Below are 23,336 nucleotides of genomic sequence, written 5' to 3'. Positions count from 1 at the left end.
CATATATCCAAAATGAATTTGCCCTTTTTGCTTCTCTTAAATAACCTTGATGCTTGAGATGTGATGTTATCCAGCACATTGGCACATAACATTTTCCATTGCTGTTTGTTTTTTGTTTAAGGAGCCAACATGGTGACTCTGGTAGTTAACCAGAAATCTGAAAAAATGTAGAGAAAAGATAATCTCCACTGAGTTAGTACTAAAATACTGATTATATATATTGTGGAAAATAGAAAGAGAAAACAGAAAACAGAATCCCCTCTGATGGTCTGACATTGATTGAAACTCGGTCTGGGTCATCAAGTTGACCCATTCTGGGTCATCAAGTTGACCCGTTAAGTCACGAGTCGTAAATGGACGAGTCGAGTCCTGAGTCACTGAGTTTTAAAACATTGCGCGATATGTGTTTGTATATGTATATATGTACAATAACAGAAAAACATGTGTTTATACATAATGGTATTTTGTCTTTATTACGTTTGGCATTTTAATGTTGTGTTTCCATTCTTTTTGTTTTCTTTTGTTTTAGTTGACCAACTTTGAGTGATTCAAACCAATTAGTACAACTAGATTTTAGGGACTTGGCTAACTTTTGTGTGATATCATATTCTGAAGGTGAGATTTGGAGACATTTGTCTGCAGGATTAGATTAAAGTTATTGCTCCTTTAAAAGCTAGGAAATCAATTGTGCCTCAGTCTGTTTATTCCCTCCTCTTTATGACGCTTCAACAGTGCGCATTTCTTTTTGGGCTGTAGAAGTTGATTTAGAAATTAGAATTCCAGATTTATTACACAGGGTGGAAGTATTAGTCAATTGTGTGTTGCTTTTTTAATGTAGTCTGAAATTTTGCAAGTTTTATTTTTTCAGAATCCTCAATTGCTCATGTATGGTCCTGTTTTCACGGTTGGTCAAAGTCGTAGCTGCAACTTGTACTTGAAGGATTCATCTGTGAGTTCAGTTCTTTGTCGACTGAAGTTTGTACAGGTAATCTTAAAATTTATCTTAAATTTATTTGTGACATTATTTGCAAGATAGCATATATTTATCTTGTTTTCTGCAAATACTATCTTAAACTTGTGACTGGCATGTTTTCTCTGGAATCATTATTGGTGATGGGAACAGTGGGAGGAAGGATGCACCAGTATATTGGAAAATGCAGGAGCTAAAGGATCCATTGAAGTCAACGGAAAGCCTGTCAAAAAGAACTCAGATGTCATCCTTCGGGCTGGGGATGAGCTGGTGTTTAGTTCATCTGGCAACCATTCTTATGTATCCTTTACTTGCTACTGGAACACACTGTTGCTTACTAAACTTAAGATTTGGTTATATGGGACTTCATGGTGCTCTCTGCCTCTCTCTATCATTAACTTGGTACTGGACATGTGTCTCTGTCTAACAAACTAGTCATGGTGGCAGAACATTTTGCATATCTTATCAAAATTTTATTTTGTTTTTCTTTTCGCCACACATCTGTTTATTGATAGAAATACATGTGTATGCAGTATGCACAAAATAGTCTGATCTCTGGGTTATAATTTTATGTAGTTAGCTCTGAAGTAGCTGAATTCTAAGGTTCTTTCTTCTAGGCCGCTGCATTATATGATATGGAGGCGTGTTGTACGATACATATCATATAGGTTGGCAACTTGGCTGATTATATATCATACGCATTTTTCATGTGTGTCGTATATGTTTTGACCATATCTTGCCTTGTCTTACGATACGGTGCAATTTTTAAAAAAGGGGCACGATGCACCTTTTGATTTATTTTTTTTTTTTTTAAACTACCTCTTCTCCATTTCTTACACATTTGAGAGCTTTGGGAGAGAGTTTTGCTGGTTTTGGAGAGAAATTGCCAAATAAATCATCAATTTGAGAGAGAAAGTGTCATTTTAGAGGAAGATTTGCTCGTGGGAAACCCGTTCATGTTTGGAAAAAGAAGTCTTTTGTGTTTTTTCTTATATAAAAGATATACGATCTCTCACTTTCAAGGTTTATATATATTTCTATTGTTTTCTAAAGTTTACCATAAGTTTCTGTTTGTTTTATGAGATATTTTATTTTTATCTTTTAATGTGTTGTTACCATATTGTGGCTTATGAATGATGAATCGTGTATGTTCATTTATGTGTGTGATGAGTGTTTTATATAGAACAAATATTCATGATTTTCTGAAATTTTTTCTGGTTTTTTTTTTTGGTGAGTTAAAAAATAATTTATGATACACTGTGGTATGTTATGACTTATGATATGGTGTATAGGTTATCTCGACCGATATGCGTTACAATAAGCCTTTACAACATTGATTTTAGGCATTCTTTGCATCCTTGCTTCATGGTATTCCTTAAAATGTGTCTAGATTTTCCAGCAGCTTACAGTTGAGAGTCCTACTGCTGCATCTTCTGTCGGTATTGCAGAGGCTCACAGTGCCCCTTTAAAATGAGGTTCAAGTTGAAGCAAGATCTCGTGATCCATCTGCTTGCTGTGGGAGGGGCATCAATATTGGCGTCTCTATCAAACCTTTGGAATGATCTGTCACTTCTGCCTCCACCTTCCCAAAGCAATGAGGATGCCCAACAAGCAAGAGGGAGACCAGCATTATCTACTGCCTTTGAAGTACCAGACGATTCTGTTCCCGTGCTTGATATCAATACCTGCACCAGGAAAGACAGTGCTGATCAAAATTCTGGAACTGATGTGCCACTAGATGATAATGCACCCGCACCAGCTGAACAAACATCCAGAGTAGATCTTAATGTTGGCAACATGGATCGTGGTATGAATGCAGATAATGGCAGATGGAACTTTAAGTCCATTTCACATAAAAAATTTATGCGTATGCTGAAGGATACAGCTGACATTGATCCAAGTGGGTCCTTTTTCAAACAATTACGTGAAGATAGAAAGGAGATGTTTGAGGATTCTGATTCATCAACACTTTTGCCAATGTCTGCTAAATGTCAAGCTTTTAAGGACAACATGTGCGAGGGGATGGTCAAAACACTCAAGTGTCATTTGACAACTTCCCTTATTATTTGAGGTATCATATTCTATCCATTTGCTTTCTGCAAAAATTCCTTTGTTTTTTGTGGTTTTAGACTAGCTTTTGTCTCATGATGTGAGATGTGTCCATGTCTTGTTTTGTTACATATTATAATTGGTTTATTCTTTTGAGATTTCGTATATCAAAATGTGAGATGAGAATCTGTTATCTCTAAGTCACCATATGCCAAGCTAATCTCTCTTTTATATAGTCTCTAGAATTACATGCATACAATGTTATTGCTTATATATAATCAAAGTAGAATAGGGACAAGAAAAAGAACATTTCTCTCATGGATCCATCATCCAACATTGTAAAAAGCATGGCAGAATCAATCTCCAGTATCCTTCCCCAATTTGGGCATCTGGTTGCACCTTGGTATCTAGTATTTACATATCAACTTTACTTGAAGAGGGTACTAGGGAGTAAAGTTGTATGAGAGTGTTTCTTTTGCATGATCAAAATGGACCTGAATTTACACAATTTAGGAAGTTAAGGAAGTTTGTATTTTGCATATTATAGTGTGGTGCTTGAGATGAAGAAAAAAAGTTATGGTCGAATTGGTACCGTAGAGATAAAGCTAAGGAAACTGTACTATAAACTATAAGCTAAAGACAAAATATTAATGAAATTGTACAATTCTATACTAGACTTCGTATCTATCTGGATAGCAGCAATTGAACATTATCTTGCCCATGTTTCCGAGAAAGTAGCATCATATTTCTTAATTTTGCAAACATGTTTAGCGTTTCTTGTAGTTGCTTGTTATGATAAGCAGTAATATTATATGCTTATATGTATTGATTTATCAAAACTTTGAGCTACAGTTTGATAATCCTTGTTTTGTTTAGTGAAAACAAAAAAAAAGCGTTGATTTGTCCTATCTACATACATTTGAAGCGCAAGGACTTTGCCAAGTTTACCACAGATCTTCCTACTGTTAGTGCAAGAATATTGTTATCGGGTCCTTCAGGTACTCTTCTTGGAAATTTGTGGGTGTTAAGTGGAGGTTAGTTTTATCTACAAATGTTGTTACCATATGCTGTCATTTCTCTTTTGGGTTCAGACATATATCAGGAGACATTGGCAAAAGCACTTGCCAACTTTTTTGGTTCCAAATTGCTTATAGTAGATGCAAACTCATTACCGAATGTAAGTGCATGATTGTGTTTGCACATGTTTGTCTTGATTTTTTTTTTTTTCAATTTATTTTTCCTTGTTTAATTTCTTTAGAACTTTATTTCGGTCAGAGGCTGTTGGCAAAGGATTCAGATGTTAACAAGGATGGTGTAAGAGTTGAGAAGTTATCCGGTTTTGTTAAACATCGTTCTTCACATTCAGATGCTGTGCAGCAGAAGAAGCCAACTTCTAGTGTTGAAGCAGATATTGTTTGCTCTTCTGCCATTAACTCGAAATCCCCACCGAAACAGGAGGCTTCAACTGCATCATCCAAAACCTAGTCCAGCTCAGTTGGCTAGCCCCAACGACTCCTTTTGGAGCAATCGGACCTAGTCCAACTGCTAGTTCTCTTCTATCTTCTATTTTTTCTTTTTTTATTCCTTAGTTCTTCGTTGTGTATGTACTGCTCTTGTTTTTGCCATTGTGAGGAAGTCATTTTCTGCAGCTTTTGGTAGGACTCAATAATATTTTTCATTCTCTATTTTTTTGGTCACATGGCCTTGGTGCTTTTCATGGAGTTTCACTGTATATATGTGACTGTTGTCAGTCACATTTTCATGGTATCAGAGCTCTGGTGGCTTTGATTTGCTGATTGTGAGTACAACCTTTTTGTTGGTTCATAAATACGGTGTTCACCAATTATTTAGTGAAATTACTTAAGCCTTGAGGAATGGTTGCTGCTGCCCTTACATGGAGACTAATACCGTGCTGATTTTGCTAACTGCACACCTTTTGAAGCTGTTGGTGACATGACATTTTTGGGAACTCATTACCCATCAACCAACGAAGACCATACTTTGTCTAGAGAGCTGATGAAGTTTGTTGCTCTACCTAACAGGCCCATCTAGTTTGATAAATACTCCTCTCTTTAGATAGAGGAGAGTTCCTACTTCTGGCAACATACCATTTGATGTCAAGGACATTTTTTGAATGAGGAAATTTTTAATTTTGATTAAAAGAATTTTAAAAATGTCTTCTCACACAAATGATATGCCTTTATTTTATTCTTATTTCCTCTCTGAGTAAAAGGAAAATGATTCAAATTTTTGTTGTCAATCACTAGAAGAGCAAGTCTAGAAAAATCCTAGATATGAACGGTGAGAAAAAATTCTATGAAGCTGAGAAAGTCAAAACTAGGAAAGGTTATTGACTCTATCGATCAAGTGTCTACAAGGATTTAGCAGGAAAATATCCTAAGAGAGAGGCCATAATGCCATTTAAAATCTTGGCAGGTAGCAAAATGAGAGTTGAGAGGTGGGCTCGGGGCTTGTGTAGTCGTTCCTCTGGGTCAGTAATCGATAGTACCGGGTAGGCATAAAAGTGATTTATGTCTATGCTGCGAAGATGATGACTTATGAACTTTTGGCATATTGAAAACCCGCAAGGTGAAACGGGTTGGATACGTGACAAAGCTACACATAACCACCAAAGTGGTGGAGCTCTGTAGCAGCCTCTGGGGTGGTGCGGTATTCTCTCAGAGGTAAAGGTCGGCCTAAAAAAAAAAAAATCAAAAGCAATAAAAAAAGGCAAAAAAAGCCACTACAAAAAAATGAAAAGAAAAAAGGAAAAAAAAAGGTGCCTGCCAAGAAATGAATAGAATGAATGCTGAACTCATAGGAACTAAATGTGACAATCGTTTGTGGATGTGCAATTATTAGGTCAATATCTGCTCATATTTTTTGATTTCTAAGACGTCGAGGATGATTCCTTTATGTTCATATTTTGGAACTTTAAGGACATCCCTTCTAGAGATTCAACAACATTAATGCCAAATGAATCCTGATGCTTGTATGGTATTGAGGATAAATGAAGGGCATATCATTTGCACAACACGAGCACTAAAGCCTATGATTTAAATTCATGATTTATAAGCTATTTCAAAGTAAAAAACTTGACATCTCTTGTTATGTTTTCCGGCTTCTTAGGCGATGTCCCAACCCCTTTTTGTTCTTGAAGGATGTTGGCATTTTCATTACCAAACTGGTAGTCCGTTCACATAATGGATGAAGCCTCTCAAACATATCCGCTCATTTTCAAACGCAATACATTGTGATGATTTATATCTTTTTCATCTCCCGTGTCTCATAATACGGGGACCATTCCCTCCCTTTCAGACTTCTTTGAAGTCTCCCAACATCCACTATTGGTGATCATGCTTTATGGTTTCACACATCATGCATAGCATATTTAGCTTAAATCTTTATATATTTTTATTGTTGTGGAGAATTTCGATTTACGATTGTTGTTTTTATTGAAAAAGGACAAAAAAAATTGCTTTGAGAAACATGCTGTTTTCAATCATATTCTTCATCAAAGAAAAAAAATTTGTTCTTCATGTTTCAAAAAGCTATACTTTCCTCTATTGCATGGAGTTTGATCTTGTTTTCTACCGTAAAATCAAGGTTGAGTGGGTTCTTCCTGATCATCATTACATTGGCTCTTTCCAATCATTACATAAATCTCCAGAAGCTTTTGATGATCGCATAAGCTAATATATTCTGAATTTGGGATTGTGCATGTTTGCAGCTAAGGCACCACTTTTGGCTTACAACAGCTTCGTTGAAGTCATTTTCTTGCTGAATGGTTGCATGGCCCATGCTGCCCACAGTGAATTGCACGAGGTACAACGTCTTTCTCAGTTCGTTGAATGGTTTCTCTTTCTCAGTTCGTTGCTGCAGTTATTTGGGTTGTTAATGAACGTTTTTCCTTCTTACAGAGGCAGCGATAACAAAACACAATTACAAAGGGTGCATATCTATACATTATTACTTAAACAAATGGCACCGGAGCAACTTTTAGCCACTTCTGCGAAGCTTTGTGCTGAGATCTTGGCTGCCGTTGCTGATGGTTTGCTTAATCTCAATGAACCTGGGGCACAGTCCGTTCTAAAGGTACTGGACAGAAAGGTCGTATACTACAATGTTGACTGCAAATATATTGATCGTCTGACTATTATTTGCACATGGGATCCGCGATTAGGCTTAAGGAGCAAAATCAGTCATGCAACACGAAACCAACCAATCAACTGAAAGTAATGTGGATGATCACACTGATCAGTTGAACATTAGTTGCACTTAGTTGAGCACTTCCAAAAAAATTGGTTATTCACATCCAATCTGGTGTCTGTTTGTTCTTTCAGTTTTAATTGAGCACCTAAAATCTATGAATGTGTGCCTGAAGGTGCTAAAATACTTCAATATCGTCTACAGCTTGCTAAATCTTTTCCTTGACAGGATGCTCTACAAGTACTAGCATGCAAAGAAATGAGGATTCAACCCATCGAGGTTCAGGAGCAGCAGCTGATACAACTGAGATGGACGAAGAACCAGGGAACAGCAATGGAACACTTGTAGCAGCTAGGTCAGGTAATCAGTCAGGTAGCAAAGAAGAACCTGGTCCAGAATGCGATTTCAAAAGGATGAAGAAGCCACGGCTAAGTCGGCAGTTTCAGGGGTAATGTGCAGTGGTCCAAGATCACTCACTCGCCAATCTGCTGCAGCTGCAGCTGTATCTGGGAGTGCTGGTGGACATTTGAGAAGTGGTGATGCTAGCAGGGTGGTATCTGCAGTGGCTGATATAGCTGCCAATCTGCTAATACCGTACTTAAGGATGTCAGCAATGGGGTGCCCACCCCACGCCTGGATTCGATGAGCATACCGAAGGTCAAGGCAGTCTCTAGAAGAAACTCTAGTAGGTTGGAGTCCTTGAGGAGAAGACAGACTTTTGATTTAGACAGTGAAGGCTCATCAACCCTCGCCACATTAAAGATGTTAAATCACACTGTAACCCCACATAGAAAACAAGCGAAAACCCATCTTCACGGACACCAAAACCAGGAAAAGATTATTTTCAGAAACCCAATACATAAGTTTCTGGCTCAGATTCGACGCCATCCCTAAACCGAACTCCATCCTCATAAGAAAGTCTGTTAAGACTGGTCTACTTCCAATCACTACCCAATTCAATTCGACGGAAACTATAAAATTTTCATACCAACAAGAACAAGGATGAGGAGGAGATGATCTATCAGTCTAGGATTCAGGGCTGGTTACAACATTAACGAGATGCTCGAGGATCTCCATTTTCGCTGGCCATGACCAGCTCCTGCCCTCTATTTGTCAGGAGTAGCTTTTTAATATTTTGTCTGACTTCAAAGCTCTTCCATGCCCGCCCCCTTCCAGGATTTGTTGAATTTGGCTAGTTATCGTCATTGAACTAAGGCTTGATTTAAACTGAGAGTCAAGTTCACGGGGGTTTGTCGGATTGGGCCTTCATTGGACTCACAGATCGGAATTTTTATCAGTTTTGGAGTTTTAGATCGTCCCCGAGTTCTGTTTTCTGGAAATTTATTTCATTTTATTGAATTTTTTTGGTTACTTTTTCTGGGTATCTCCAATTTTTCATGGGCTTCATTGTTTTTGTTCGTACCATTCATTGTTTTTGTTCGTACCATTGGTGACCTTCTTTACTTAGAGGAACATGGTTTGTGTCCAGTGAATTTTGGTGTTCTTTTCTGATCTTGGTACCAAAATTAGGGGGTTAATTTTGTATAGTAGGTGTAGAAATCGATACCAATAGGGGAGTGAAGGATTTGGTGTGAGGTACTCATGGTTTCATCCATGGATGGTAATAAGGATGAGGCATTGAGATGCATCAGTATCGCGAAAGAGTCACTCGCTTCTGGTGTTGAATCCCGAGCGCTGAAGTTCATTCGAATTGCGCGGCGCCTCGATGGTAATTTGCAGGTTGATGATCTTCTGGCTGCTTGTGAGAGAATGAATCGTGATTCTGAAGTTTCCAAGGAAGAAATATCTCAGGGTAAATGAGACTATGAATGAGAGGGGAATTTGAATCGGCAAGAAAAGAAGGCACGCGCGGGTTCTTCGAATGGTAGATGTGATTTCACCGAGAACATGCTGCATTGATTCGGCACGGCAAGTCTCAAGGAGCAAGGATTACTATGAAATTCTTTGCCTTGAGAAGACCTGCTCTGTGGAGGAAGTCAAGAAAGCCTACTGGAAATTGTCCCTTAAAGTTCATCCAGATAAGAACAAGGCCCCGGGTGTCGACGAGGCATTCAAGATAGTATCGAAAGCTTTCAAGTGCTTGAGTGATGAGGAATTGCAGAGGCAGTACGAACCAAACAGGTCTGGTTGAAGATTTTCAGTTTAACCAGCAACACCATATGAGGAGGAGAAGAAGAAGAGCCAGGAACGACTTCTTTGATGAGGATTTCGACCCAGACGAGGTCTTCCGTTCGTTTTTTTTCGGTTCACAGGAAGAAGTCTTCCACAATGCGAACATTTACAGAGCCAGGCACAGGGCTTGGGAACAAAGAGGAATTTTTGCACTACTATATTTTGTCTGACTTCAATCACTCAAACACTAAGGTCAGGCTGTTTCTATTGTTATGGAGTTACTTGAAAGCGAGTATTGAAATTCAGACTCCTGTTGTCAACCAATCGATGAACAAAACAAGTTCAATCTGTCTGAAGTGTCTTTTGACAGAAGAATGTTACCTTCTTCAGGTGGGACTACGTTGAGGCTTCATTGAATAGAAAAGAGTCCGTGACCAAATTTTTCACGATCCGTATCAGGAAGTTTGTAATCGTAGTCCATCAACCACGATATTTCAATTACATCAGAAGATCGCTAATGGGTGGGTGGTCTGATATTTATTCGCTACCAGGGGCAACCACATTTCAACTCCTTTGTCTCAAAATACGTGGACCATTCCCTCCTTTTGAGTCTTCTTTGAAAACTCCCAACATCCACTATTGGCGATCATGCTCTCAATGTCCCCTCCTAACCTGATCCATTCAGTCTTCCTCGTGCATTCCAAATGAGGAATGCTTCATCCACTTCACTGGTTTGTGAGCAGCAGAGTATTCATCAAAGGAAGTGTAACATTGCATTAGTTTAGATAAAACTTTATTCATCAAAGGAAGTGTAGCATTGCATTAGTTTAGATAAACTTTATGGTTTCACACATCATGCATAGCATATTTAGCTTAAATCTTTATATTTTTTTATTATTGTGGAGAATTTCGATTTATGGTTGTTGTTTTTATTGAAAAAGGGTGACCTCTCTCTTTGACTGTGATAGATGTCATGATAAGTGGGAAAATCGGGGCGTCCTCTTCCATGGCAATTGTGGAAGAAGCTGGGTCATTTTTTTTTCTCTAGGAAAGCCTCATTTGATATCTTGCATGTGTGCTCCTAATTTTGCTACAGATGATCAAGACAAGAAAAGGGCTAGAATAAAAAAAACTCAAACTTCCTTGGTGGCTTTGATGGAAACAGAGCACGCTCTTATTTTAGTTTGTGAGCTTTTCTTTATACCCAGCATGATAAAAAACTAGGCCTCTTTTAGAATCACAGTTCAGGGAGAGAATTATCTTAGCCTTTCCTTTATTATCAAGGGAACATAGAATTTCTTACCCTCTCCAAATAAGATGTCATGTTTCTGTCCCCCAACACCGAAAGTGGAGAGAGCTTTGTATAAAGCCATCATCTGTTCAGAGCAAGTACGGCTGGTTGTCAATTTCTGCTAGATGTTCTTCAACAAAGGATAAAATATTGGCTCTTCTAAGTATAAAACCTGATGCAGTTCTGTGCAAAGCTGGTGTCTTGCATGGTTTGCAGGTAGGCTTTCATGCATGTTATACAGTTCAAAGTCATGTGCTTGTTGATTTTTAAGGAGATTTGGATGAAAGATTCATGCAGTCAAGGATGTGTGATGCATTGGAACATGTGCGATGCATTGGAGCGCAGCCGTATGGAGATGTTGTCGACCCCAGAAGTCTTCACGCTCCATAGATACCCTTGAAGAATTTAGGGTTACACAAAAACTTAATGAGGCTTACCTCTCTGAGACTCTTTTCCTGGCCTAACTTAGAGTTGGGAGGGTGCTTGGTTAATCGCTTAATTGCAAGTGAACCAGAATCAGTGCTAACAATGGTAGGTACTCGTAGCGCTTGGAGGACATGACGAAACTCGCAGCGCTTGGAGGACACAATGAAACTAGTAGAGATTGATGTGCAGATGATAAAAAAAATTGCAGAGATTGAGATTGACAGACGTGTATACAAGGATACAGACTGATGATGGAGAGGAGATGTCTGGCAGCACTCTGCAGGTTGACTGGAATGTCGTGACAGGTACTCCATAGTCTAGACTGGCTCTAGCAGCTCTCATCATGACACCTCCAATCCTCCACATAACCCAGGTATGAATTCACCCTTGCATCGACCTCCCAAAATGGAGTTTTACCTCTCGGCATAGCAGAGTTTAGTTGTGGGGGTCGTTTCATAGAACCAGGTTGGGGAGGCATCTCAGTTTGAAGAACCGAGTTGGAGTGACGTATCAGCTTCAAGAACCGGGTCGGGGAGCAACTCGGTTTCAAGAACCAAGTTGGGGAGACATCTCGGTTCGAGTTGAGGAGCCTCTCGATTTCAAGAACCAGGTTGGAGACTGTTACAGTCTATTTTTTTAAAGAGCAATCTTCTCACCTTCCTTTTTAGATTTTAGAATTTAAAAACACGGTAGGAGAGAAATAGACGTTGGGCAACCCTCCATCTCTTCTTCATCAAAACCCAAGAGAGTGAAGAGAGAGAGAGAGAGAGTAGGGGAGGAGGCATCATGGATTTTGGGGTTGAGAATTGGGCACCAAGAAGGTAGTTCGGTTGGAAAAGGCATCTCCTTCTCCGCAGCTATGGTTGAGCAGGTTAGACCTCCGATCTGATCTCTGTCATTCTTATTACTTCGCCTCTATTTGTTGATTCATGTTGTTCATCTCATTTGTCCTGACCCTCTCGAACTGTAGGAATAGAATCACAATGCGAGTTTCCTTGTGTTTTATCATGCATCTGCAACGAATGCTGCCTAGGGCGTAGTCAAGTCAATCGGGGATAGATTGCGTGGGCATAAAACTCGCTCTGGTTAAAATTTTTCAACAAGTTTATAAAGTTGGATTTCTATATGGTATAGAAACTTCTTCATCCATATTCGAGTTCGAATTTGAATATGTGAACATCTTTAAATAGAATTGTGGTGTCTGATCGTTAGCTTCCCTACCAATCTTGAGGTTATGTGTATTCTTGTTGCGTAATATGGGAGCATGTTTTAAACCTTAAGGACTGTCCCTTTTATGACCAGAGAACTGTGGTACATGCTATTTAGTTACTTGGAACCGTAAGAATCCTGCTTTTAAAAATGTCATAATGCTTTGAATTTTGGGTTTGTTTACTGTGAACTTTGTGTTGTCATCTTCTGAAATGATATGATTTTCCAAAGTGTATGCCTGACCAATAAAATATGTAATATTGGACACCCTGTATTGTTGTTGCTATGCTACATTTTGTCTGTCATGCATTCTAAGGTTGAAAGAGTATCAATAACCATCTCTTTTTTATAGATATTGAAGAAGTTGGTTTACTGTTGGAGGAATATGCTTCATTACAAGAGTTTTTTATACACTCCCTTAAAGTAAGCTCACGGCCTATTGAGCCTGATCCAAATTGTCTGGTAACTGGTAACCTGCCCTTCTATCTTGTCTCCTGTAACATTTCTTTTCTGTTTGCTTTTTCTGGGGTGTGTACTAAGTGCTCAGTTACTGTTTATCACTTTATTGTTCTTGGGTAATAGGTTAGTCCTGTTGATGGAATAATATTGAGATTTGGAGAGTTGCAAGATATGATTGAGCAAGTGAAGGGATTTTCTATTCTCCTTCTTCTCTTCTTGGCACAAATCTTTCCTTTCCTCTTCTGGCTAATGATGATGGATATGGAAAACATAATACTGCGGAAAACTGATAGAGTGCTAGTCCAGAAAAAAATTGGAAAGGGGGTCGGGATAGCGGTCCGGTCCGGGCCGGCCCGATACCGACCCATAGTTGTATGCGTGTTTGAAATGTTGTAATACGCTTGGGTGGTTTTTTGGATGCCACCCAAAAACTGGTCCTGGTAAAAAACCAGGTTGTAGGTGTCAAACATGTTCTGCCATTTTATGTATGAAAACAGCCAGAAAACCAAATGAAACATTGTCTTTTTCTTTTCATATTGCCATCAAGGAGTAATAAAACAAAGACCCGAGCATGTTGAATTACGAAAGAAGCAACTAATTGTAATATAAAACATATGATTTCCTCTAATAGGCAAATTGGACCACAATTGATGTTAAAGAACATAAATAAAAAAACTCCATCGGGATTAACAACTTTATTCATAAACATGTGTGATTGCCATTATCTTGCTCCCAAAGTTGTGATGTTCAACACCTACCTCCATATATACAAGTCCTCAAAGAAACAGAGACATTTTATCAACTGGACTGTAAACTACAACAAAAAGGGCATTTCTCAGGATAATACATGCTTGAATTGCAGAAAGCACAAAATAAAGATTCAGTGAGAGGCATACCTGAGTAAAGCATCAGCCAAGAGGGATAAACCCAAATTTCTTGTTGAAGATGGTGCCTAAGTCCTGTGTGTGAAGAGAGAGAGATGGGTTATTGACAGAACGTGTGTGTGTGAGAGCGACAGAGAGACGCATAGGGCTCACCTAGGGATGCAAGCGGGCGACGTTGGGGAAGGAGGGAGCGAGAGAGCAGCGAGAGAGGAAAGGAGGGAGTGAGGTTGGGGAAAGAGGAGATGAAGGAGGGAGCGAGAGAGGAAGGAGGGAGCGAGGTTGGGGAAAAAGGAGAGGAAGGAGGGAGCGAGAGAGCAGCGAGAGAGGAAAGAAGGGAGCGAGGTTGGGGAAAGGGGAGAGGAAGGAGGGAGCGAGACAGCAGCGAGAGAGGAAGGAGGGAGTGAGACAGCAGCGAGAGAGGAAGGAGGGAGCGAGGTTGGGGAAAGAAGAAAGGAAGGAGGGAGCGAGAGAGCAGCGAGAGAGGAAAGGAAGGAGCGATGTTGGGGAAAGAGGAGAGGAAGGATGCGGGACTTATTAGAGCAAGAAAAGAAAGGCCGCCAGCGGAAAAACAAAAGTAAATGTGTAGATGGGTTAGGATATTACCAAAGTTGGTGATCCAGGTCCGGCGCACTAGATCTACATCTGATTCTCTGATCAATCTTTAGAAGGGGGGTGGGGGAAGCAAGAAAATCTATGTTCCTGGACCAAATTCTCTTTTTGTATGTAGTATATCAATATTTTGATTGAATGCTTAGTTTTATTTCTGTAATCTCTTATTTTTATTTTTCTTATCTTTGTGGTCTTTTATTTTATTTTATTTTCTTTTTTTTTCTGCTTTACCAGCTGAATATCTTAGCTGTAGAGAGCCGATGACTCTGCATGGGCTATGTTTCAAGCTGTTGGAGATCCCAACAGCTCATGTTGTTTTCTGTTTGTTGGTCGATCAAGTTCTTAAAGGGCTATTTGTGAGGTTCTTAATAAATTAATTTGCGATTCAGAAGTGTCATAGATTTGCCTATTTGTGAGATATTTAGTTTGTTCACATGGTATCATAGCTTGTGTGATTTGTTTTGTTCGCCAATGTGGGGCTTCTTTCTCAAAGAAAAAATGAGACAGTTTACTGCTATAAATTTTACTGATTGATTCTGAATTAGTTGTTGACTTATTTGAAGATCTGCTTCAGTACCAATTGTTGTGGCAATTAGAAGACATGTTGTATATGTTACGGTTTTTGACAACAAGTAGATTGAATATTGCTGCTGCTGATTAGGTTGAGAGGATTGAGCTGTCATGTTTTTCATTTCTAGTGTGTTATATCTCTTCAATAATCTGAGTTAATTTATTTTATATGAAATGGAAGGCAAAGAGTACCTTTCCCTCCTAACATTCCTCAAAGTTACACCTACATTATTATGTGTCATGGGCCATGGAATCCATCCTTTCATCTTGTCAACCTTCAACTTTCGCCTCAGTGGTGTTTTAGTGGGTAACGGAGTTGGAATTAGCCTTTTCTCCTAGTCATTTTTTTCCCTTTTTCTCAAGGAACCCTTACAATAGGAGAAGTCTAAGGAATTCATCTTGTTATGAACCCTTCCATCACAAAGCCCTATATTTACAGGGTGAGTTCAAGGGGAATGATTTCTTGTTATGTTTAGTTTGCAAAAACCATCCTAGTCATTTCTCTTGTTCCAACCATAGCTCACTTGGTTTTATAAACGTACTCTTCTCGAAGGAAAAGGGAAAACGTATATCACTTGACGTAAAGAAGTTTTAATAAACCAACTATTTTTGGAAAGGAATTTTGCTGCACTACGATGTACCTTCGATTTGTCTTAGGTATTCCTTTGAGGGTTAAGTAGGAAGTTTCAAGCCCTTGCTATCAGTCAATTGAAGGAGAAGACTAGAAAGATTCTTTGTGTGAGTGATGAAGATTGGTTCAGTGATCTCGAGGAGCTCAATGATTACGAAATGTTATTCGCCTTTGCAATCAAACATATGCAAGAATCAAACATGAAAGTGCGAAGACGTGGAAGCCCGAGTGTTCTTTGAAACCTTGGCAAGTAGCAAAATGAGTATTGAGAGATGGGCTCGGGGCGAGTGTAGTTGTTCCTCTAGGTTAGTAATCGAGAGTACTGGGCATGCATAAAGGTGATTTATTATTCGCCTTTGCAATCAAACATATGCAAGAATCAGACATGAAAGTGTGAAGACGTGGAAGCCCGAGTGTTCTTTGTAACCTTGGCAAGTAGTAAAATGAGTATTGAGAGATGGGCTCAGGGCGAGTGTAGTTGTTCCTCTAGGTTAGTAAGCGAGAGTACTTGGTATGCATAAAGGTGATTATGTGTATTTCACGAAGATAACAACCTATGAACATTTTGTCTCGTTGAAACTCATAAGTTGAAGTGGGTATGACACGTGACAAAGCTACACAAAACCATCAAAGAGATGGCTAATAAGTTGAAGTAGGTATGACACTTGACAAAGCTACATAAAACCATCAAAGAGATGGCGTTCTGTAGTAGCCTTTGGGGTGGTGAGGTATTTCCCTCAAAGGTGAAGGTCGGCCTAAAAAAAAAAATCGAAATGACTAAGAAGACAAGAAAAAAAAAGCAAGAAAAAGCAAAAGAAAATCAATGGCAAAAGAAAGCAAGAAAGAAAAAGTGTCTGCCAAGGGATGAAGGACATGAAAGCTGAAGTCTCTAGCATTGATTGCAGATCCTTTGTGAATGAATGATTCGAGGTTAATATCTACTCCTTTTCTTTGGTTTCCTATGAAGCAGAGAATAATTTCTTTATGCTCACACCTTGAAAATGGAAAGAAATCCCTTCGTGAGAGTTGCATGTTCATCTTCGTTGCAAGCATAATAGTCATCTTGCATGTTAGTATAGCTTATTGATTTTTCCTTATTTTTTACTGGGTTTTAAGATATTTATTTCCTACAAATTGTCTTCAAGAACTACTATTCTGTTTCCAGTGGAAATGAGGTTAGTTTCCATAGACATGCCTGACTGGCCCATCAGGATGCAGTTAGGGGAAGTTAAATTGATGGGTGCATCAAGAGAAAAATTGTTATATTGAATTTAGGCTTACTTGGCTAATTTTTTACGTCATGCAACATCTTTGACTCTATACACAATTGTCCTTTGTAATATCTTCTCTTCTATTCATTGAGTTACTTTGCAGCTAACGGAATGCAAAGTGCTAACCTTTTCTTCACTCATATTTTGCTCTATATGTATGAATATTGAAATGTACAATTAACCATTTGGATAAGAAGGTTATTTTCTTCCTTTTGTAAAGATGAATGAGATGGTTGCCCTTGATGTTTCAGATTACAATTTTTATTTTTATTTTGTGAAAATACTATTTATTTCTGTTAAATATGTGAAGGAGAAATTTTGAAGTTCAATTCTAGCCATCAAACAGGCACGTTGACAAAGTGGGTGTGGGGGGGGGGGGGGGCTTTGTGTAGTGGTGGTGGAGGAAAAAACGGCATAGGTAAAACTTCCATACCATCAAACAAGGAAGTAAGATGCCTAGAAAGTTCCATCCCATTGCACACAAGCCCTTTTATTAAATCTGGAAGTTTAATTCTACCGCATTGCTACCCAAATGAAAAGTACGCAACTTCAAAAAATTGTGTTCCCATGAGACTTTATCCATGAACAGACTGAATCACTAAAGATGACCTTTCCAACTCAATAACTGCACTACCATGTCGAGTAGTTGTCATATCAAAAGAACACATCAACCAGATGTTCTTTTTTCTCCATAATAGTGAGTGAGGCTATGGTTTCCATAGACATGCCTGCTGGCCCATCAGAAGTATTGGTTATTGCTGATAAGCATGCTAACCCTGTTCACACTGCTGCTGATTTGCTCTCTCAGGTTATGTTTGCTCAGTGCTTGCTTTTTATCATTTCTTTTGTTGCTTTAGATGTCATTAACATATCCCTTTTTGTTTGCAAAATAAATCTCAGGGTCCTATAACCAACTGAATCCTCTTGAAGCCTGCCATTTTCCAATTTAAGTGTGACTGTGGGCTTATATATTTATTTTCCACAATGATTAGTAGTCTAGAAGAGTTGCACAATTTGACAAATTGACTTTGTCTTGGTCTATTTATTAGGAGAGATGATTGGGGCCACAAAGACTATTCATGGATGAGATATCAACTGGATTGGATAGCTCACCTATATATCAGTTAATCACATGTCTTCTGTGTACAAATGTGAACCGGGTCGGGGAGTAACTCGGTTTTCAAGAACCAAGTTGGGGAGACATCTCGGTTCGAATTGAGGAGCCTCTCGATTTCAAGAACCAGGTTGGAGACTGTTACAGTCTAGGGTTCGGATCAAGAATCGGGTCTACTGGACCGATCCAGAAGTTCACTATAAGTAAGGGAATTGTGGGGGTCATTAGGGTTATCGATGAAGTAGGGATTTCACCAGAGGTTTTCGATGAACTAGGATTTTCCTCTGGTGAGGGTTGCTCTAACAGGGTTAGGGCAGTGTGTGTGGGTGACTATTTTTTTGTAGCAGGTGGTGGCTAACAATGGTATCAGAGCCGGTCTTCTTATTCACCAAACCAAACCACCTCTTCACATTGTCTGCTGATGAGGATGAGGATCCTACAGTTCTTGAATCCTTCTGCAAGCAATTGGAGGAAGAGCACCAAATGATGGACTAGTTCACAGAGGCGATGGAAAGGAAGGTTGGGAAGATCGAGCAGTCCCGATAATCCATGGATAAGAGATTGGGAATGATAATGGCACAGCAAAAGGCTTTCAAAGACCTGCTGGAACAATTGCTTAACAACTTAGATGGTAAGGTGATCAGAACTGAGAACATTCTAGAGTTGTCATACAAGGATGGAGAACAAATAGCAAAGGTAGTGTCTGCCTCTCAAGACGAAGAGACGGTTAAGGTCTGTCATCAACTCGTTTTTTATGGTAGCAACAATAATTTCCCTTGCGTTGAGGTCATGAAGCAAGAGATTGCAGGAAGTGAAGAGAACCTACAAGAAAATGGCCATAAAATCGTTAATGTTGATGAAAAAGGAACGAGCCAGATTTTATGAAATCTTGGATGTTCGTTCATACTTCATGTGGATTCAAGTTGGAAAAAGAAGTAGTTGGAATTGGGAAGCACCATTTAGGCCATGGGGGCACATTCTTTTTGATCACCCAAGAAAGGCACCATTGCATTATCGCCAATAGTCAAACGGCAAGGTACGCATAATTCTTCTTATGTTTATGTGGAGTTATCGGCAGAGCGCCATGTCGCTTTGCTGGAGGCCTCACATGCGAATGGAAGGAGTGCAAAGCAGCCATGGAAACCTCCATGGGGGAATGACATGAATAGTCAGGCGATCAAGGAGGAGGTGAGGCTGGCGACTCAAAGCAAGATGCAGGGACGCGAGGGAACGAAGATCTCAGGCACCACTATTTGATATTACAGTTGGTGACATTTTTCCCTTGGTGATTTGCAATCATGTTCCAAAAATGAGCAAGTTCAACGTTGGGCATTCTCTTACCAATGGCAAGTCTATGAATAAGGGAAAAGCCTCATAAAGGTCCTTTCTCAAAAATTGATAGGGAGAAGGTCCTAGTGGCCATTCCTAATGCAAGACGGTACGTACAAGGAGAGCACACCTTCGACGGTAAAGAATGCATATATACTGATGTGGAGGGCCACTCTTAAGCTGTGGTGAACCAGGCAGCGGGCATAGAACAGTTCATAAATTCGTTGACCAATGGAAAGCGAGGTGCTGATAAATGCCCCAAATTGGTAAGTGAAAATGTTGATTTGCACGTGCTGAAATACCAAGGAAACCCATCATTGATTTACACAAGTACTAAAGCAGACAAATCATTTCTGTCTTTAGAAAGAAAGGTTAGTTCAAATCCTTGTTAAATATAGAAACAGCTTTAGTTTTGATTGTGCCATATATGAACAATGATTTTCAAGTAAAGCTTGTGGAAAGTTCAATATTCAGCTATAGACAAGCTTGGCCATGATTGTACACATTTTACTTAAGGGAAGGATATGCTCTAGAAAAACATTTTTCCTTGTTGGTAACAATGATTAGTAATCACATATTGGAACCATGATACACCAATGTCCAACATTTCTCTTGAATTTCTGTGCAAGAGACTGCTTTCATTAAAGAGAAACCTATGTGTTTCCTCATTGATGTTAATGATCATTAATCGCATATGGGAAGCTTGAGAGATCATTTCCCCTCATTCTCATGAATTTCTGTGCAATGTTTAGCTTTCTTACAGACAAAAAGCACATTGTATCTCATAAAACCACAATCACATACAGAAACCTTGAGAGTGCATTTTCTAACTTTTCATGTGTACTTACTGCAAAACATTGTTGTACTGTGTCTCTCTCTCGCTCAATCTATAGAAAGTTGTAGACTGCTTTCACTGGACACTGATGTATGTATTTATGTATCCATGATGCAATTCCTTTCATTTATGCAATTGTCTAGACGTGTCATAATAGGTCTCTAGTCATAAACTGAGTGTAAAATTTTTGTCAAAGCTATATAGATGACTAAACAAATGCATCAATTAGATTTCGTCGCTTTCATGTAGCTAGCACGGACTGCATGTGACTGGAAATTAGATGAACAAGTTAGGTTTTGAAGAGTGCTTAAACCTAGTTGATATGTTGGAGTATCACTGAAGAGTCATTGCAACTGGATTCAATATGTATCACTAGCTTTGAGACTACTGTGCAGATTCCATGTCATCTAAAGCAAGGCATCTATCCATGGCGGGTGACTCGTCGACGTAGATGGATGAACTGCAGAAGGAAGATCTTTGAAGGTTTACTGTTGTGGCCACCACCTCACAACTGAGAAGTCCTTTGACATATTGGAAGCCAACCGTTTTGGCATGCGACACAAATGTACATACTGCATCAGTTACGATGGAGTAAATAGTGGAATAATTAAGACAAAAGTGAATGTCCACTTTACTCTGCCTTGTTTTAAGCTTTAACTAGGGAACCATGTGATCCTGATGTACGAACAAGTGTTGAGCTTAACAACATAGTTTTTTACTGGCAAGAATAAGCGTACCTCAAATTACTGGATAGAGTAACCCTGAGCTTACGTCCACTAAAAACTTGTATGGAGCAAAATTGATGAACGCTGAAACCGAAGCTTAATTTGCTTACAACTGATCTCAGTTCTACCCACTGCCGACCAATCTCAAACCGTATTAATATGAATAAGACATCATAAAATTGATAGACTTGATGCACCTTCTGCAGATTGATATCCAATACGAACAACGTGTTCTAAACTGGTAGAAAGTAAAGAGTTAAGAAAGGTAGTGAGGTAAAAAAAAAAGCTAAAGTTCAAGTCCCAATGATACTCCGCGCCCCAGAAATCTTCTGCATTCTCATAAGCCTGGTGGTCCAGACTCACCGAGGCTTACTCCCCACAGGCAGGTCCACTAAGTAGTCTGGTTCTTGTAGACTTCCTTGTTATCCAAACCTTTCACGTGAAAAACGTGAAACAAACAACAAACCAAAGAAGAAAAGAAATTCCAAATTTAGAGGTGACCAGATAATATCTTGCAGTTGCAGGTAAGGGACAATTTCCCTTTTAAGGGACAATTTCCCTTCCAGTCCATAACTAGTGTACTTTACCAGCTGCAGTACGCAAAAGAACCTCCAGACGGAAATCCCAGTACCTATTCAGGCCCAAATCTTACAAGCTACAAAACAGATAATGAGATAACAACCTGACGTACTAACTTCCATATCATGTTGGCATGAAGGTTAGTGGGATTCTTGTGTCATAAAAACAATTTTGCATGTTTTGTGGCTTCAAAGAAACTGAATGATGGATCTTATTTTCTCAAAATTGATAGCTTACAAATAAATATGATGTAAATCACCTCAAACCTAGGGATTTTGAGGATCCTCATTAAGAATCTCAATTACAACCTTGCTACATCCTTTTCTTTCCTGGACATACAAAAAAAGCTATGAACTATCTGAAAGAATTACATTCTGATATTCTAAATCTATAAGGGATGAATAAGAGGTAAGAGTATTGAAACCTTGCACAAGTAGACTATGTTGATATAGCTATGAAAAGCTACGATGGAAAAAGCACTTGACGGCATGATTGTTCTTTTATATAGCCCCCATATAGATTGACCATGAAATGGGTAAACGTATCACCATCTTTCTGCTTTTTTTCAGATTCTTCTTCTCTCCATGATTGTGCTTTGTCAATAAGTAAAATTAAACCACCACAAGGAAACACAAAGAAATGTTAACCTGTTTGATTTCTTCTCCCTGTTTCCTTTTCTACATCTTGGAGAGTTGGTCTAGAGGGAACGCAATTTTCTCTCAACTTCCTCTAGTGGTTGTCCAACATAAAGCTTGATTTCTCCCTTCCTCACCACTTTGACATTCATGGAGCCTGACTTGACTTAACCATGGAGCTCCTAAAAACACAGGTCCCAAGTTAGTTAGTTTAATGTATCTTGGTTCTGGATTAGATAATGCACATCAATAGCTCCCATAAGACTTGAAAATGAAAGAGGAATGTTTCCAGACAGATGTGTGTTTGTGACTTTGTGCTTTTTTGTCCATGCTTTTAGCCCAAGATTTTGTGTGGCTGTAAAACAATTTAAACTTCATCTAGTGTATGTTTGAAGTACGGATGAAATTGAAACTCAATAAATCCAACCATGTAATGGTTGGACAACCACATAAAAGGCACTCAAATTAGAATGAAAGTGCATCTCTTAATTCAGGTTTTAGTAAAAACTCAGGAAGGGGAAGGTGTAAAGAAAGAACATAACCAATTAAGCCATAAAAAACCTTTGATAAAAAATCCTCATAACATAGTATTGCACTTGGAAATCATGAAAAATTGAAAGAAGTATTGGTTGACAATGAAAACAGAAACTAAAGCCGTTGCCATGACGGCATTACCCAGCAAAAACCAGCTTCAGTCTTTCAATCAAAAACTAGTAGATTATATAAAAAATGACCTCTTTGCCACAGACCTTGGACTATCAGCAGACTTGCCTGTAATTTCAACCATCTCCTCATAGATACACGACTAAAGAAATCATAGATATATATCCACCTTACTTGGACTATTACATGTTAGCAGCCTCTCTAATTTGCTGCTTGAGTTGGATGTAGGTCAATCATACAATTGCAACCTACTTGTGTTTCTACAAAGAAAGATCCTTGTTATTAGCAAACTTCAGCACAAACTTGAACGTCGTTTTTATATTTAAAAACGATTTTTAATTTGGTGAAAATTCTACCAGAAACACAAGACAACAGCTACAATTCCTAGTCTACTTCAAAAACGATCCTACAAATAAAAGTTCAATGTTCTCCAATAAAAACAAATGATATTAGCACATCAAAACACAGAAATAAACACTCAATTGAACAATCACACCCACACCAGGCACTCGTATCCATACCAATGTAACATAAGTATCCATGCAACATGGTATATACTACTCATTCCATTCATACGAATAACCGTACTTCTGATGAACATAGATGTGCATTTTTTTGAAAGCACTCCTCAAAACCTGCAACAAAAGAAATGCAGACATAAAACCGATAGCTTATTTTATGAGGCACAATTGGCTGATATGGCCTACATGCAGCTCAACTAAAGTTAAAAAAAAGTTGTGTGACA

The 23,336-nt window shown here is 38.8% G+C and overlaps 2 protein-coding genes and 1 pseudogene across 6 annotated transcripts in view; all 3 read left to right on the top strand.

The window, feature by feature from the left end:
* Nucleotides 1-877: 877 nt before the first annotated feature.
* LOC116254819 (pectinesterase inhibitor 10-like) overlaps nucleotides 878-23,336 on the top strand; it is a 36,459-nt gene continuing 14,000 nt past the window's right edge. For 4 of the 5 annotated variants that reach the window (XM_050077816.1, XM_031630415.2, XM_031630418.2 and 1 more), the window contains exon 1: nucleotides 878-985. The gene's annotated coding sequence lies outside the window, so the exon portion shown is untranslated. Of the gene's footprint in view, nucleotides 986-1,130; nucleotides 1,271-23,336 lie in introns of those variants that run through there. The other variant, XM_050077815.1, reaches the window with a different exon arrangement.
* On the top strand, nucleotides 3,980-4,704 carry LOC116254839 (uncharacterized). The gene is made up of 2 exons (XM_031630446.2): nucleotides 3,980-4,196; nucleotides 4,295-4,704. Exons 1-2 carry the CDS (start codon nucleotides 4,071-4,073, stop codon nucleotides 4,502-4,504), a joined length of 336 nt encoding a protein of 111 aa, XP_031486306.1. The 5' UTR covers nucleotides 3,980-4,070; the 3' UTR covers nucleotides 4,505-4,704.
* Nucleotides 8,254-20,706, top strand: LOC116254088 (chaperone protein dnaJ 49-like; annotated as a pseudogene).

Source organism: Nymphaea colorata, chromosome 5, assembly GCF_008831285.2.
Source record: "Nymphaea colorata isolate Beijing-Zhang1983 chromosome 5, ASM883128v2, whole genome shotgun sequence".
NCBI lineage: Eukaryota > Viridiplantae > Streptophyta > Magnoliopsida > Nymphaeales > Nymphaeaceae > Nymphaea > Nymphaea colorata.
This window is presented reverse-complemented; position numbering and strand designations above follow the sequence as displayed.